The sequence below is a fragment of the Scyliorhinus canicula genome, chromosome 1, assembly GCF_902713615.1.
Source record: "Scyliorhinus canicula chromosome 1, sScyCan1.1, whole genome shotgun sequence".
NCBI classification, from domain to species: Eukaryota; Metazoa; Chordata; class Chondrichthyes; order Carcharhiniformes; family Scyliorhinidae; genus Scyliorhinus; species Scyliorhinus canicula.
In genome coordinates, this window is record NC_052146.1 from 207115977 (window position 1) to 207129877 (window position 13901).

General features: G+C 50.0%; 1 protein-coding gene across 3 annotated transcripts in view; it reads right to left on the reverse strand.

The window, feature by feature from the left end:
- Window positions 1–13901, reverse strand: part of ankef1a (ankyrin repeat and EF-hand domain containing 1a) — a 98075-nt gene that overhangs the window by 61050 nt on the left and 23124 nt on the right. For 2 of the 3 annotated variants that reach the window (XM_038806642.1, XM_038806633.1), the window contains exon 3: window positions 6414–6613. The exons of the other annotated variant lie outside the window; for it this stretch is intronic. In XM_038806642.1, coding sequence (XP_038662570.1) covers window positions 6414–6613 — 200 coding nt within the window. The remainder of the gene's footprint in view (window positions 1–6413; window positions 6614–13901) is intronic. 3 annotated transcript variants of the gene reach the window in all.

A 13901-nucleotide genomic window follows, 5' to 3' on the forward strand; every position in this document is an offset into this window, starting at 1 on the left:
ACCAGAGGATGAAGGACAGACAGCAGCAGCGAGAGTCCGGCAAGCCTGGATAGCCAGCGAGGCCCTCATACACGCCCACTTCACATAGGATGTGACCTTGTCAGTCATTGCACCCCCTTCCCCATCTCCTTTCTCTCTCCCCTCCCTCTCCCCCCCCCACAAATCTTCTCTGCCACTCACACACCCAAACCACCATTTCCCCCACACCCAGGCTCTGTGAAACATCACTCGAGGGTGCTGCCACTGTCAGTGGGTCACTGTCGAAGGCAGGGGTTGATGATATACCACTGAGAGCAAAGTGCTGGTGCTCCTCAATCTATGCCATATTCTGACCCCTGCCTGTATGCTGACTGTTCGCTCACACCCATCACCTGCACATGGTGTGCCTGGGTGGAGGTGGCATCCAGAATCTCCATGCATGCACGGGGGGGGGGGCAGGGTAGGGGGTGGTGGTCAGCCCACATTGCAATACAAAGTGCCAGAAGCGTCATATTTCTAGGGTGCAAAAGTTTTTAATGCTGTACATATGTGTCCCCAAATGACCCCAGTCCCCAATGGTGCCGTCTTATCTTCCGCATCCCTCCCAACTCCTCCCCCACCCCTTCTCCAGCTCCCCCACCTCTCCCCCTTACCCCCCCGACCTCTCTTCCTCCACAGTGCCCTCTCAGTGATCCTCGATCTGCTTAGCCTTCCTTGTTCTAACATTGTATCTAGGTCTGTCCCCAGGATGCACATCAGAGGTGGAGGCAGCCTGATGCCTACTGCACCCTGTGGCCTTCGATGCCAGTGGCAGGCATCCGCTGGGGGCCCTGGGGCCGGAGGGCCCTGGCGCACTTGCCGGCAGCACATGCCCTGCCATGCCATCCTGTTCCAGGTGCTGACTCCGAGATGCGCCGTTGTCAGAGGGGTCACCATGGGATGGAGGGACAGCTGGATCGAGCCCCGGTTCCCTCTGTCATCTGGCTCTGGCAGCCCTGGTGGCTCCCCAATGTCTGCAGCCTGATGTTGACGCCCTTGGTGACTGGGACATAGTCTGGAGTGTCGCCCATAGCCTCTGGACTCCTCCAATCGACTATGTACCTCCTGGGGTGTCGCTGACATCCCCATCTGGATATCACGGGCACACCCTATTGACTCCATCAGCTCCGGGTAAACCTGGTTCAGAGGCTCAGCATCTGACTGGGACCCAGCTGGGTCCTGGGATCCAGCAGACTTCCGACTGCTGTCTCCTGGGATCCAGCAGACTTCCGACTGCTGTCTCTCCTGAGTGTTCCTGCCTCCACTTGATGTGCATCAGCAACTGTGTGGTGCTCATCAGAATGTGTCCCAGAAGCCTGACCACGATTGTCGGCCACCGAATTTTGTGGGCGGTATTCTCCGCTCCCGATAAAAATCGAGATGGCCGTCGTGAAATTGGCCGAGCTTCACGATGGCCTCGGGATGGACCCAGGGGGCTAGGAGCGGGCCCCCGTCGTTTCTGGCCGCGACCTCGGCGCGCCGGAAATGACGCGGAAACGGCGCTTTTCTGATGTCATCCGCGCATGCGCGGGTTGCCGGTTCCAACCCGCGCATGCACGGTGCCGTTTTTCTCCACCGCCGCCCGGCAAGACGTGGCGGCTTGATCTTGCCGGGCGGCGGAGGGGAAAGAGTGCGTCCGTTTTGGACGCTGGCCCGACGATCGGTGGGCACCGATCGCGGGCCTGTCCCCTCCCGAGCACAGTCGCGGTACTCCCGTCCAAATCGGGCCCCTAGATGCCCCAAACGGGCACCTGGCGCCCGTTTCATGAATGCAGCGACCAGGTGTGGTTGCTGCCGTGGTGAAACGGGCGTGAAGGGCCGGCCGCGCGGCCCATCGGGCTCGGAGAATCGCCGTTCGCCGTGGAAAACGGCAAGGGCCGATTTTTCCGAGCCGGGTGTGGGGGGGGGGGGGGGGGGGGGAGAATCGCGGGGGGGCGCCAGGGGTGCATAAGAAATGTTGGGAGGCCCTCCCAGGATTCTCCCAGGCCACGTGGGGAGCGGAGAATTCCGCCCCGTGTGTCTCTGCGCTGGTAGAGGGTGGGGATGACAGGTGTACCGCTAATACCGTGGTCTCAACATAGCTCTCCTCCGAGGTGTTCTCATGGGAGACGAGGAGGTGGGGGAGGATCACCTTGGATGGGCTGGCACCGTTGGATGGAGATCTTGCGGGAGAATGGACATGTGGTCAATGGGAGGAATGGGTCAGTTTGTATGACATTAACAACTCACGTGTGACAGGTCATCTGGGTGGGGGCTGGTGGATCCTCACCTCGGCGGGGTACACTAACCTCTATGTCGGTGACCGATCTGTCCTCAGCCACCTCACTGACCTCAGGGCCTGTTCCTCATACGGAGTGAGGACTCTGATGTCCGGCCCCAAGGCGCCCGTCTGGGCCCTCTCACGTCTGTTGTGGGCCAACCTCTCCTGCGGGGACACAGAGGGGCCGCTGTTAGCCGCATGCTTCGTTCATCGCGGGGGTGGGGATGGGGGGTGGGCAGCATGAAGGGGATGAGGGGGTGGGCAGGGTGGTGTGAGCTACATTGTTGAATTGCCAACATTGCCAACTCACCTGTGCGGCCTGGTGGAGATTGTTGATCTTCTTACCACACGAAGTGCCGGTCCTCCTGGTGATGTTCCCCAAGTGGACGGTCGCTGCCATTTCCTCCCAGGCGGCACTGGCTGTCCTATGGCTGACCCTCTGAGCCCCTTACGGGAACACGGCATCCCGACTGGTCTCAGCAGCGTCCAAAAATCTGGCCAGGTCGGCATTCCTGAATGGTGGGGCTGGTCTCCTCAGTGGCATGGCTGCTAACAGTGTGGGGTTTGCCCTACAGCTCCTCCTTGTTGGCGGGAAGCTGGCGGACGTGGTCCCGGAGGATCAGCCAATGGGACCATCATTTGTTGTGTGAAGCCCGTGGGGTCTCGTTACGTGAACCAATTAACATTTGATACCGGTGAATGCCTCGCTGGGTCTAGCTTCGGGAAGCTCGCGGCCGTTCCCGCTCGCTACCACACTTTAAAACGTTTCCTTTAAATCGCGTCTGATAACTTATTTTCTCCTTTTCTTAGAAAAATTCATCAACCGCGAGGTTTAAAAGTTATAATTCACATTCGTTCACAGGTGTCACTGCCACAGCCCAGGATTTATTACCCATTCCTATACAAACTGGGCAGCAATGGATTAGCATTCTCCTTGCACTACCCATCGGTACCCTCTCTGCATCAGAGAAGCCAGTGAGCCTCCCAGACAACAAGTCTGCACTTGAAGAATTCCAGTATCACTCAATCAACACCCATGATACTGTGAAATCATGTGCCTCCCATACCACTTTGCATTTGCAACTTGAAGCTGAGGGTCTAACTGCAGCCAAGAGACTCCTAGTCAGCAGCTCGCTCAAAAACACGCCATCAATATGATCTGCATTCAGGAAATACTTTGCCCATCGGATGAAGCTGGGAGTTACAAGCTAGATGTTTTTTGAAACACATATCACACACCCTAAACTCGACCATGCCACATTTGTCCAAGCAATCATTGCCAACACAGTCCATCTATTCTCTACTGAACACCCCAAAATCATAAAGGTTGCCAACTTAAGGACAGCAAATGTCTACAAGCCCTGTTGTGCTAGCTGGGACCAACAACTCCTCCCAATCCTCCCATAATCAGCTGCTATAGACACCACACACACTGGGGTTACCAAGAGATAAATGCTGGAAGGTGAAAAACATACAAACTGGTCCTCACGACTCGACCCTGCTCTCATCCATGATCCCAAATGCCTGGAACTTTCCACTCTGCTAGCTGGACACATGACTGCTCTCCTGGTGGTGCTGGGTTCACTCAGTACACAGTAATCTACCTCCTGCACCATGCCAAGGCCTGCTCAATTTTCTGCACAGCCTGCACAGAACATCTCACATTTATATTGGATTCAACTACCAATGGTCAGCAGCTCAAAGAACAAGCAAGCGGTGGAACAGACAAAAAGCCAACTGGGAGGAATACAGCCAGATATTAGAACAAAGTGTTATATTGATACCATTCCGAAATATTCTCATAGAGCTGGCATGTAGTCACTTCTGCAGAGCCATCTACAAAACAGCCACCAGGACCATTCCAAGGGGATACCTCCTTGTGTACATGCCTCTCCCAGAAGATGGGTCTGCCTCCCTAATCCAACAGGGTGAGTCCTCCGGTGACCCAGGTGTGGCAGACCATCTGATCCAGTCTCAAAACTGTGCTTATCGGGCCAGAAGGGAGGAGAGCTAACCTGGACTTCACCCCTTTCATTAACAACACAATTCCAGATCTCGATATAAACTCTTCACCTCCCTGGGGTTGGACAAATCATCTACAAACCACCAAACTGGGCATTGGTGCAGGCTACGACAACATCCTCCCACAGGTCCGAAAACCCCTTGGCCCGCCAGCCTATTCCTGGTTGGTCCAATTCTTTATGAGGGTCATATGTCCAATTCTTTATGAAGGTCATCGGGACTGGTTTAGCACAGGGCTAAAGAGCTGGCTTTTAAAGCAGACCAAGGCAGACTGACCTATTGAACTGCTACTCCAGGACAGATGGTACAGGGCACATGTAGATGACAAGAAGACTAATTCTGGGAGGAAATAGATGAATCGGCCAACAGAGAGACCTGTCAAAGCCTAACCCTGTTCAACCGATACAGCAACCAGTCTGCTCCCAGAAGTTTATCTATGCTAATGACATCTGCTGTGGTGTACATGATCAGACTTTCCTGAAAGGCACATGAAACGTCAATATTGCAAAGTTGGCCAACTACTGCAAGACATGGTGGGATTTTCCAGCCCTGATAGGCATTGCTATGGGTGGGAGGGGAAAATTTGGAAAACCATTGACTTTTGATGGCTATTTAAATTTTTCCATCCCGCCCACAAAGATACCCACCAGTGTTGGAGCTGGAAAATACCACCCAGTGTGTCTAAACCAGAGCACCGGTAAAATCCTACCTTCACAATGCCAGCGCTAAGAGGGAAATGAACATTGCCCTGGATGACCAGAGGCTGAAGCATGATCCCAGGCATCACCATTGCCAGAACCCTGATATACAGACTGCATCTCATCAAGACTGCAGCAGTGTTAGAACGGGCAGCAACCTCTTCAGTAAACTGGCCAGTAACTCATGGGGCCAAGACCCGAAGGACCCCTGCTCTTGCCATCATGCACTCAACTGCAGAATACTACGCCCCAGTAAGGTACTAATCTGCCCACACAATATCTATCAATGTGCAACTCAGGTCCTCTTTGACCAGACTTACTTCCTCTTGCTCCTAGTCCTGAGCAACATTGCCCCTCCCCACCTCACCCCTTCCCCTCATATCAGGTGAATGATTATAACAGGCAAGCTACTGGAGAATGTCAACTCTAATCCAAGCCTGTCCTTATTCAAGAACTCTATCAAGGGGATCTCTGTGCCTCTACCAGCCTGATTGACTGGTTTCGGCTCCCTGTCAACAGATAATGCAGATAATGCTGCAGAAGAGATCACAACACAGGAGGAAGTAGGGAGCCTGTATCTGGGGTAGAGATCACGAGGAGGGGAGGGGCACATGTATGAGTACTGAATGGTTTGGAAGGTCGGGGTATCAGAAACAGGTCGAGAGGGATGTGCAGGGGAGGAGGGAGCAGAGGGAGCCATGACATCAATATGGTCAGTGGTAGCTGTGGAGTTTTAGTGGGTGAGGGTGGGAAAGGGCATCAATAATTGCAAATGTGGGAGTTTATGGGAAATAAGGCAGACTAGCTTGGACTCTTAAAAGTCACTTTTTACTGGTGACTGTGTAGTCCTGACAGCAAGTCCTGACAAAACTAGCTTGTCCCTCTTTTTCCTGTCCTCCTGAGTCCCAGATGATGGGAGTTCGCCAGAGAAAAGGACCAAGAAGGACCCTTGTATCTTTCAGGTGGAGGTACAGTTGATATTTGTGGACCAAGAGGAATACCTATTGCTATCTAACTATTTAAAAACACTTACTTTACAATTTCAGCTCAGTATTCTATTTGTTCACCTGTTTCATATTTCAGGAAAAAGTGTTTCCAAGAGCCAGAGAGGACTTGAGGAAATGACACAATGTGCCATGATCTGGAATGTACTGTCAGAAGGGCTGGAGATGCAGATTCGAATGTAACATCCAAAAGAGAATTGGACAGATACTTGAAGGGAATTTTTTCACAACTTATGAAGGATGAGGGGCATGGGATTAATTGGAAAGCTTTACCAAAAACAGGCATGGGCAAAATAGGCTCTATGGCCTCCTCCAGTACCCTATCGTTATGTGATTCTATGATTCTATATAGTTAGTCTAAGTGACATAGCTCGGCTGGTTGCTCACCCTGTCCATTCGGGACATCCTTACCTCAAACCTGGAATTTGGATCAGCTCCTTTCTCTAGTATCTGTAGACACATTTCGGTGCAGGCTGCGGCCTGTTCACAGGCCAGCAAGAAGACTGGCATTCCATTATTTGAGCAGATGTTAACATCAGCTCCATGTGCGAGTGCAATCTCCAAGCAATGAAGGTGGCGAACAGTGGGAGCAATGCAGTAATAGAGAATACCTGCATAAAATTAGTTTAGAAAAATACTTAAGAGACAAAAAATTCAGAGGCAGAAACAATTCCATTTCTGATATAATTCTGCAGGATGCCTAGAAATCTGCTTGCTTTAATTATGGCTTCATAGCAATGGGTGTGAGCCTACGAGGGTGATGTACTATAACACATAGAATGTCTACTTTTACAAATGGCTTCAATTCTACACCCCGTGGTGTGTAGGCATACTTAGCATAAAACTACAAATAGTAAATGATTTACTAACATGGGCCTACTCACTCATGATAAGACCTGTTTTATTTTCTTCATTCATGGGATGTGGGCATCGCTGGCTAGGCCAGTATTTATTGCACATCCCTAATTGCCCTTGGAAAGATGCTGCTGGTGAGCTGCCTTAAGCCCATAAGAAATAGAAACAGGAGTAGGCTGTTCAGCCCCTTGAGCCTGTTCCGCCATTCAATAGGATTCTGGATGATCCCATATTCCTCATGTCCATTTTCCTGCCCTTTCTCCTAACCCTTCATTCCCTTACAGATCAAGAATCTATCTATCTCAGCCTTAAATATACACAAAGACTCTGCCCCCACAGCTCTCTGTAGCAAGGAGTTCCAAAGACTCACAATCTCTGAAAGGAGAAATTCCTCTGATCTCAGTCTTAAATTGGCTCCCCTTTATTCTGAGACTATGCCCTCTGGTCTGAGACTCTCCCATGAGGAGAAACATCATCTCAGTATTTACCCTGTCAATCCCCTTAAGAATCCTGTCATTCTTCTAAATTCCAGTGAGTCCCAACCTGTTTAACTTTTACTCACAAGACAATCCTTCCATAACGGGGATCATCCTGGTGAACCTTCTCAGAACAGTCTCCAGTGAAATAATGGGCTCGGTCTACCGGCCATGTTGTGCCCGAACGGGAGTGCAATATGGCTGGTAGATGCCGGGTGAGGCCTCCCACAGGCTTCCTGACATTCAGGGCACCTCGTGAGATCCACCCAGATCTCGTGAGGAGTTGCAATCAGGATCCCACCCACAATTGGCAGGACCAAGCCTTGCATGCCTCAGTAGGTTTTAAACCCACTTAGGCATGCTGACCCGGGATCTTTTGGGTGCCTGGCATCCACCTGCCTCCCCAGGGAGTCCCCGGGAGGGTGCCATTTAGTGCTGGTCCACACAAACGTGACCCTCACATTTGAATGCAGGCATCTTGGCCCTGCCAGGCTGGCACCTTGGCACTGCCACCTAACGCTGTCAAGGTGCATGGATGGCACATCAAAGCCAGCAGGAGCACTGTTAGGGTGCCAGGTTGGCAGTGCCAGGGTTCCAAGGTGGCACTGCCAAAGGCCAGGGCCTGAGGTGAGCCATACCCTCAGAGTAGGGTGGAAGGGGGTATCAAGGGTGGGAGGTGCAGGGCAGGTATGAATTGCCATCCGGAAGGTTGGCGGGGGATGAAGGGTGGGGATCCTGGAAGGAGGTCCCGAAAGGGGTCGTGGAAAGGTGTGAAAAGGTGAGCATCAGTGGCTCTAAAGCGGGGTGTCATCTCTTGGGGGAGTGTGGGGTAATGCCCATGTGTGTGTGGGGGGGGGGGGGGGGGGGGAGGGACACTGCCCATGGGTGGGAGATGTGGGGGTCCCACAAGCCCACTTCGAGATGGGGGCACCCTTTCAAAACAATGGCCCAATCACTGAGGAGCCGGATTGGCCATTGAGTTCAGCTCCCCAGTGATGAAGAGTGGAAGAGTGGGCTTGACAGGAGTGAAACTCCCAGCAAAACATGCCACAAATTATACTTAGGGCGCGATATACCGGCTGTTCATGCTGGCTGGAAATTCCGGTCCCATGCCGGCACACAGGTTTCCTGGGGGAAATCCCCTTGACACGGTGGGACCGGCAGATCCCGCTGGTGGGCCGCCTCTCCCACCTGAAAACATGTGGCGGGGCTAATGGGAAAATCCCACCGGACCAAAACTGCTCACAGTACTCCAGATGTGGTCTCACCAGTACCGTGTAAAGTTGCAGCAAGACTTCCCTATTCTTATACTCCATATAGTCCATGTTTTGTAGGAACACTCACAGTGCTGCAAGAAAGGGAGTTTCAGGATTTTGATTCAGTGACAGTGAAGAACAGCAATATATTTCCAAATTAGGATGGTTTGTGGCTTGGAGGGGAACTCTTGGAGGGTGTTCCCATGTATCTGCTGCCCTTGACCTTTTGGGTGGTAGCAGTCACGGGTTTGGAATGTGCTGTCCAAGGAGCCTTGGCAAGTTGCTACAGTGCATCTTGTAAATGGTATACACTGTTGCTACTGTGCGTTGGTGGAGGGAGGGAAAGTTGAAGGTGGTGGATGGAGTCAAGCAGAGTGCTTTGCCCTGGATGGTGCTAAGCTCCTTGAGTGTTGTTGGAGTACTCCATCACACTCCTGATTTGTAACTTGTAGATGGTGGACAGACTTTGGGGAGTCAGGAGGTGAGTTACTCTCTGAAGAATTTCCAGTCTGTGACCTTGTCTTGTAGCCACAGTATTTATATGGCTAGGCTAGTTCAGTTTCTGGTCAATAATAAACAAACTATCAACAATCTGGGGGATTCAGAGATGGTAGTGCCATTGAATGTCAAGGGGAGATAGTTAAGATTCCCTCTAGCATGGCATTTGTGTGGCATGAAAGTTACTTGCCACTTATCTGCCCAAGCCTGAATATTGTCCAGGTCTTGCTGCATATGAACACAGAAAGTGCCCCTCATGGATGCCCAGTTTTGGGTTGCTAGATCTGTTCGAAATTTATCTCATTTAACCCAGTGGTAGTGCCACACAACAGGAGGGTATCCTCAATCTGAAGATGGGACTTTATCTCCACAAGGACTGTGTGGTGGTTACTCCTACCAATACTGTCACAGACACATTCATCTGTGACAGAGAGATTGGTGAGGGCGAAGTCAAGTAGGTTTTTCCCCTTTGTTGGTTCCCTCACCACCTACCACAGACCTAGGCTAGCAGCTATGTCATCTAGAACTCAGCTAGTTCTGTGCTACTGAGCCACTCCTAGTCATGGACATTGAAGTCCCCACCCAGGGTACATTTTGTGCCCTCAGGGCTTCCTCTAAGTGGTGTTCACCATGGAGGAGTACTTATACATCAGCTGAGGGGGGACAGTAGGTGGTAATCAGCAGGTTTCCTTGTCATGTTTGACCAGAGGACTCAAAGGATAACTCCCTCCTAACTGTGTACCACTGTGCCGCCAGCTCTGGTGGGTCAGGACATACCATGGGATAGTGGCGGTGGTGGTGCCTGGGACATGATCTGTAACATTTGTGTCAGGCAGCTGCTTGACTAGTCTATAGACTGTCCTGCCAGTTTTGGGACTGCCCTAGATGTTAGTAAGGGGGACTTTGCAGGATTGACAGGGCTGGCATTGCCATTGTCCTTTCCAGTGCCCTGGGTCAATGCTCGGTGGTCGTCCAGTTTCATTATTCCTTTTTTTAATTCATCGTGGTTTGATATAACTGAATGGTTTGCTAGGTCATTTCAGAGGACGGTGAAGAATCGACCATGTTGCCATTAATCTGGAGTGAAATATAGGTCAGACCAGGTAAGGAGAAGGAAATCAGAAAGGTTTTTACAATGATCACCACTCGACTATTAATTGAATTTAAATTCCACCAGCTGCCGTGGTGGGATTTGAATTGGTGTCCCCAGAGCATTAGCCTGGGCCTCTGGATTACTTACCCAGTGATATTACTATTCTGCTACCACCAGTTAAGCAGTTAAGCACCCCTCTGTGGTTCAAACCCCACAATCAGAACTTGGTACCGTCTCCAAGTTCGCAGACAATTCTCTCAAGACCTAATGTTGGTCATTAATGAAAAGAGTCAAGAGATCTGTGTCAAAAATCCGGTTGTGGCCTCTGCTCCACTTTCTTGTCTGACCGCGTAACCTTCGACTCCCTGGCCTAACAAATATCTAGCGAGCTCTCCCTTGGCTAAATTTCATCATCCAGCCTCCACATTTCTTTGGGGAAGAGAATTCCACACTCTAATGACCCTTGAGAAAAATAAATTATCCTCATCTGTCTCAAAAGGGGGAAAAAAAGAGAGAGAAAAAGGTCTGTTCATAGATTCTACTGATTTATGACAAAATTGATGATATTGCTTTAAATTCGATTAACATTCAAAATGACTGCTACCAAGGTACATTATATCTTCAGAAATTTCTATTTACATACCAGCTCTTTAGATGATTATCACCACTGCAAGCTAGGGCATGTTTACTCATTGTTGCAGTGAAAAACTCAGGAGGTAAGTCCTGGATGTGGTAGCCACAACATGATTAAAATATTATATTGCTTTTTGAATTGGAGTCTTGTTATGTTACTGCCAGATTATTACCCTAGTGGCAGTCACTACAAATACAACTGTTTTAATTATAGTTTTCACATTAGGTGCAAATTCCCCTTGCTGTGTTTATATTACAGGATTGTTGTAATAATTGTTTCTGCATAAATGCCTCTGATGTTTTGGAAACTGTTCTGTTTATGCCGTTGGACAAACAGGAAACCGGTCTAGTCTGCCACAGAACTGGGCCTAGATGCCCCCAGAATCTGAAGCTCTCCCTCGTGTGGCTCTAGCCATTAACCTGTCAGATCCTCCTATTTCTCCCGCCATTTTCAAATTCTCATCATTTTTTTCAAATCCCTCCATGATCTTGCCCCTCCCTATCTCTGTAACCTACTCCAGCTCCACAACCCTCCGGGATCTTGGCACGTCTCTAATTCTGGCCTGTTGCACATTGCTCCAACATTGGCAACCATACCATAAGACCATAAGACTTGAAGACATTGGAGCAGAATTAGGTCATTCGGCCCATCAAAAGGCTACTAAAAAAAAATCAGAAGAGCTAAGATGAACTATGAAAGAGAACTAGCAGAAAATATAAACACTGAAACCAAAAGCTTCTAGAAGTATATAAAGAGGAAAAGAATAGCTAAAGTAAATGTTGGCCCTTTAGAGGACGATACTGGCAAGGTAATAATAGGGAACACAGAGATGGCGGAGTCACTGAACCAATATTTTGCCTCATCGTCACGGTAAAAGATAATTTAAAAATTCCAAAAACTACAGTTAGTTAATGGTTAACTTGGTGCAATACCCATCATTAGGGAGACGGTATTGAATAAACTGATGGGATTAAGGACAGATAAGTCTCCGGGACCTGATGGTCTGCACCCTAGGGTATTAAGGGAGGTAGCAGCGGAGATAGTGGGTGCATTCGTTATGATATTTCAGAAATCCCTGGATTCTGGAAGGATTCTGGATTCCCGGTAGATTGGAAACATGCTAATATGATGCCCCTATTCAAAAAGGGAGAGAGGCAAAATGTAGGAAACTATAGACCGGTGAGTTTGACCTCTGTGGTGGGGGAGTTGCTGGAATGGGTCGTTAAGGAGGAGATGATTGAACATTTGGAAAGACAAAGTGAAATCCACAATTGTCAGCATGATTTTATGAGGGGTAGGTCATGCTCGACAAACTTGCATGAGTTGAAAGGCAGCACGGTGGCACAGTGGTTAACACTGTTGTCTCCCCCCGGGGAACATGTTTCGGTACATGCAGGTTAGGGCGTTTGCCAGACGGCAGGTGGAGGGGTTCCCCTTCTTGCCCCCATGTGGAGTACGGGACAGGGTGCTCTCGGGGGTGTGGGTTGGAGGAGGGAGGATTTCGGACTTATACCGGGTAATGCAGGAGGTAGACGAGGCCTCGGTGGAGGAACTGAAGGGTAAATGGGAAGAGGAGCTGGGTGAGGAGATTAAGGTGGGGACGTGGGCGGATGCCCTAGAAAGGGTGAATTCCTCCTCTTCCATTGCGAGGCTTAGCCTCATACAGTTCAAGGTGCTGCATAGGGCCCACATGACTGGGACGAGGATGAGTAGGTTTTTCGGGGGCGAAGATAGGTGTGCTAGGTGCTCGGGGAGCCCAGCGAACCACGCCCATATGTTTTCTGCCCAGCGCTGAGGGAGTTTTGGAATGGGGTAGCAAGGACGGTGTCGAGGGTGGTGGGATCCAGGGTCAAGCCAGGCTGAGGACTCGCAATTTTTGGGGTTGCAGTGGAGCCGGGAGTGCAGGAGGCGAAAGAGGCCGCTGTCCTGGCCTTTGCGTCCCTAGTAGCCCGGCGGAGGATTCTTCTTCAGTGGAAGGATGCGAGGCCCCCAAGCGTGGAGGCCTGGATCGATGATATGGCGGGGTTCATCAAATTGGAGAAGGTGAAATTTGCCCTGAGGGGATCAGTACAAGGGTTCTTTAGGCGGTGGCAGCCTTTCCTGGACTTCCTGGCAGAACGGTAGGGAAATAGGCCGGCAGCAGCAGCAACCCGGGGGGGGGGGGGGTTTGGTTCGGTGGGAGGGAGAACTGTGTACATGGGTTTGTGGGATGTGGCGGGTGTTATCTCTTTCCCTTTTGTTGTTTGCTTTTTTTCCTTTTTTTCTTTGTTTGCAGTTGCTTTTGTAGTTGGGTAGGTGTTGTTCTTGGGTTTTTACCATGGTTGTTTTGTTAATATTGTTTTGTTGTTTATATTTTGTGAAAATCTTAATAAAAATTTTAAAAAAAAAAAACACTGTTGTCTCACAGTGCCAGGGACCCCAGTGCCAGAATTTCCTGGGGTTTAATTCTGGCTTTGGGTGACTGTGTGGAGCTTACATTTTCTCCCCATGTCTAAGTGGTTTCCTCTGGATGCTCTGGTTTCCTCCAACAGTCCAAAGATATGCAGGTAAGTTGGATGGACATCCTAAATTGTCCCTTCGCATCCAAAACGTTCGGTGGGGTTAATTGGTTATGGGGGTAGGGTGGAGTTCTTTTGGAGGGTCAGGGTAGACTTGGTGGGCCAAATGGCCTCCTTCTCCTCTGTAGGGATTTTATGATTCTTTAAGGACGTAACTCGCAAAGCGAATAATGGGGAACCTGTGGATGTGGTGTATCTGGACTTCCAGTTTGATAAGGTGCTGCATCAAAGACTGATCCAGAAGGTGAGGTCCCAGGGGATTTGGGTAGTGTACTAGATTGGATTGGATTGAATCAACAACTTCAGATGATTAGCTCTACCCCACCTCGAGCCCTTTGTTTTCATCCCATTTCATTTTAACTGTATTTTATAATTTCTTTCTTGTCTCTCTTTATACATATTTAACCCCTCCCCCCCCCATCTTAGCTCCCTTTCCTTACCTTTTCTCCCCTTTGCTCCCCCTCCCCCCACATCTATATCTGTTGCAGTTTACCCTCTGATGTTAGCTTCTCTGCTCTTTGGCCTTTCA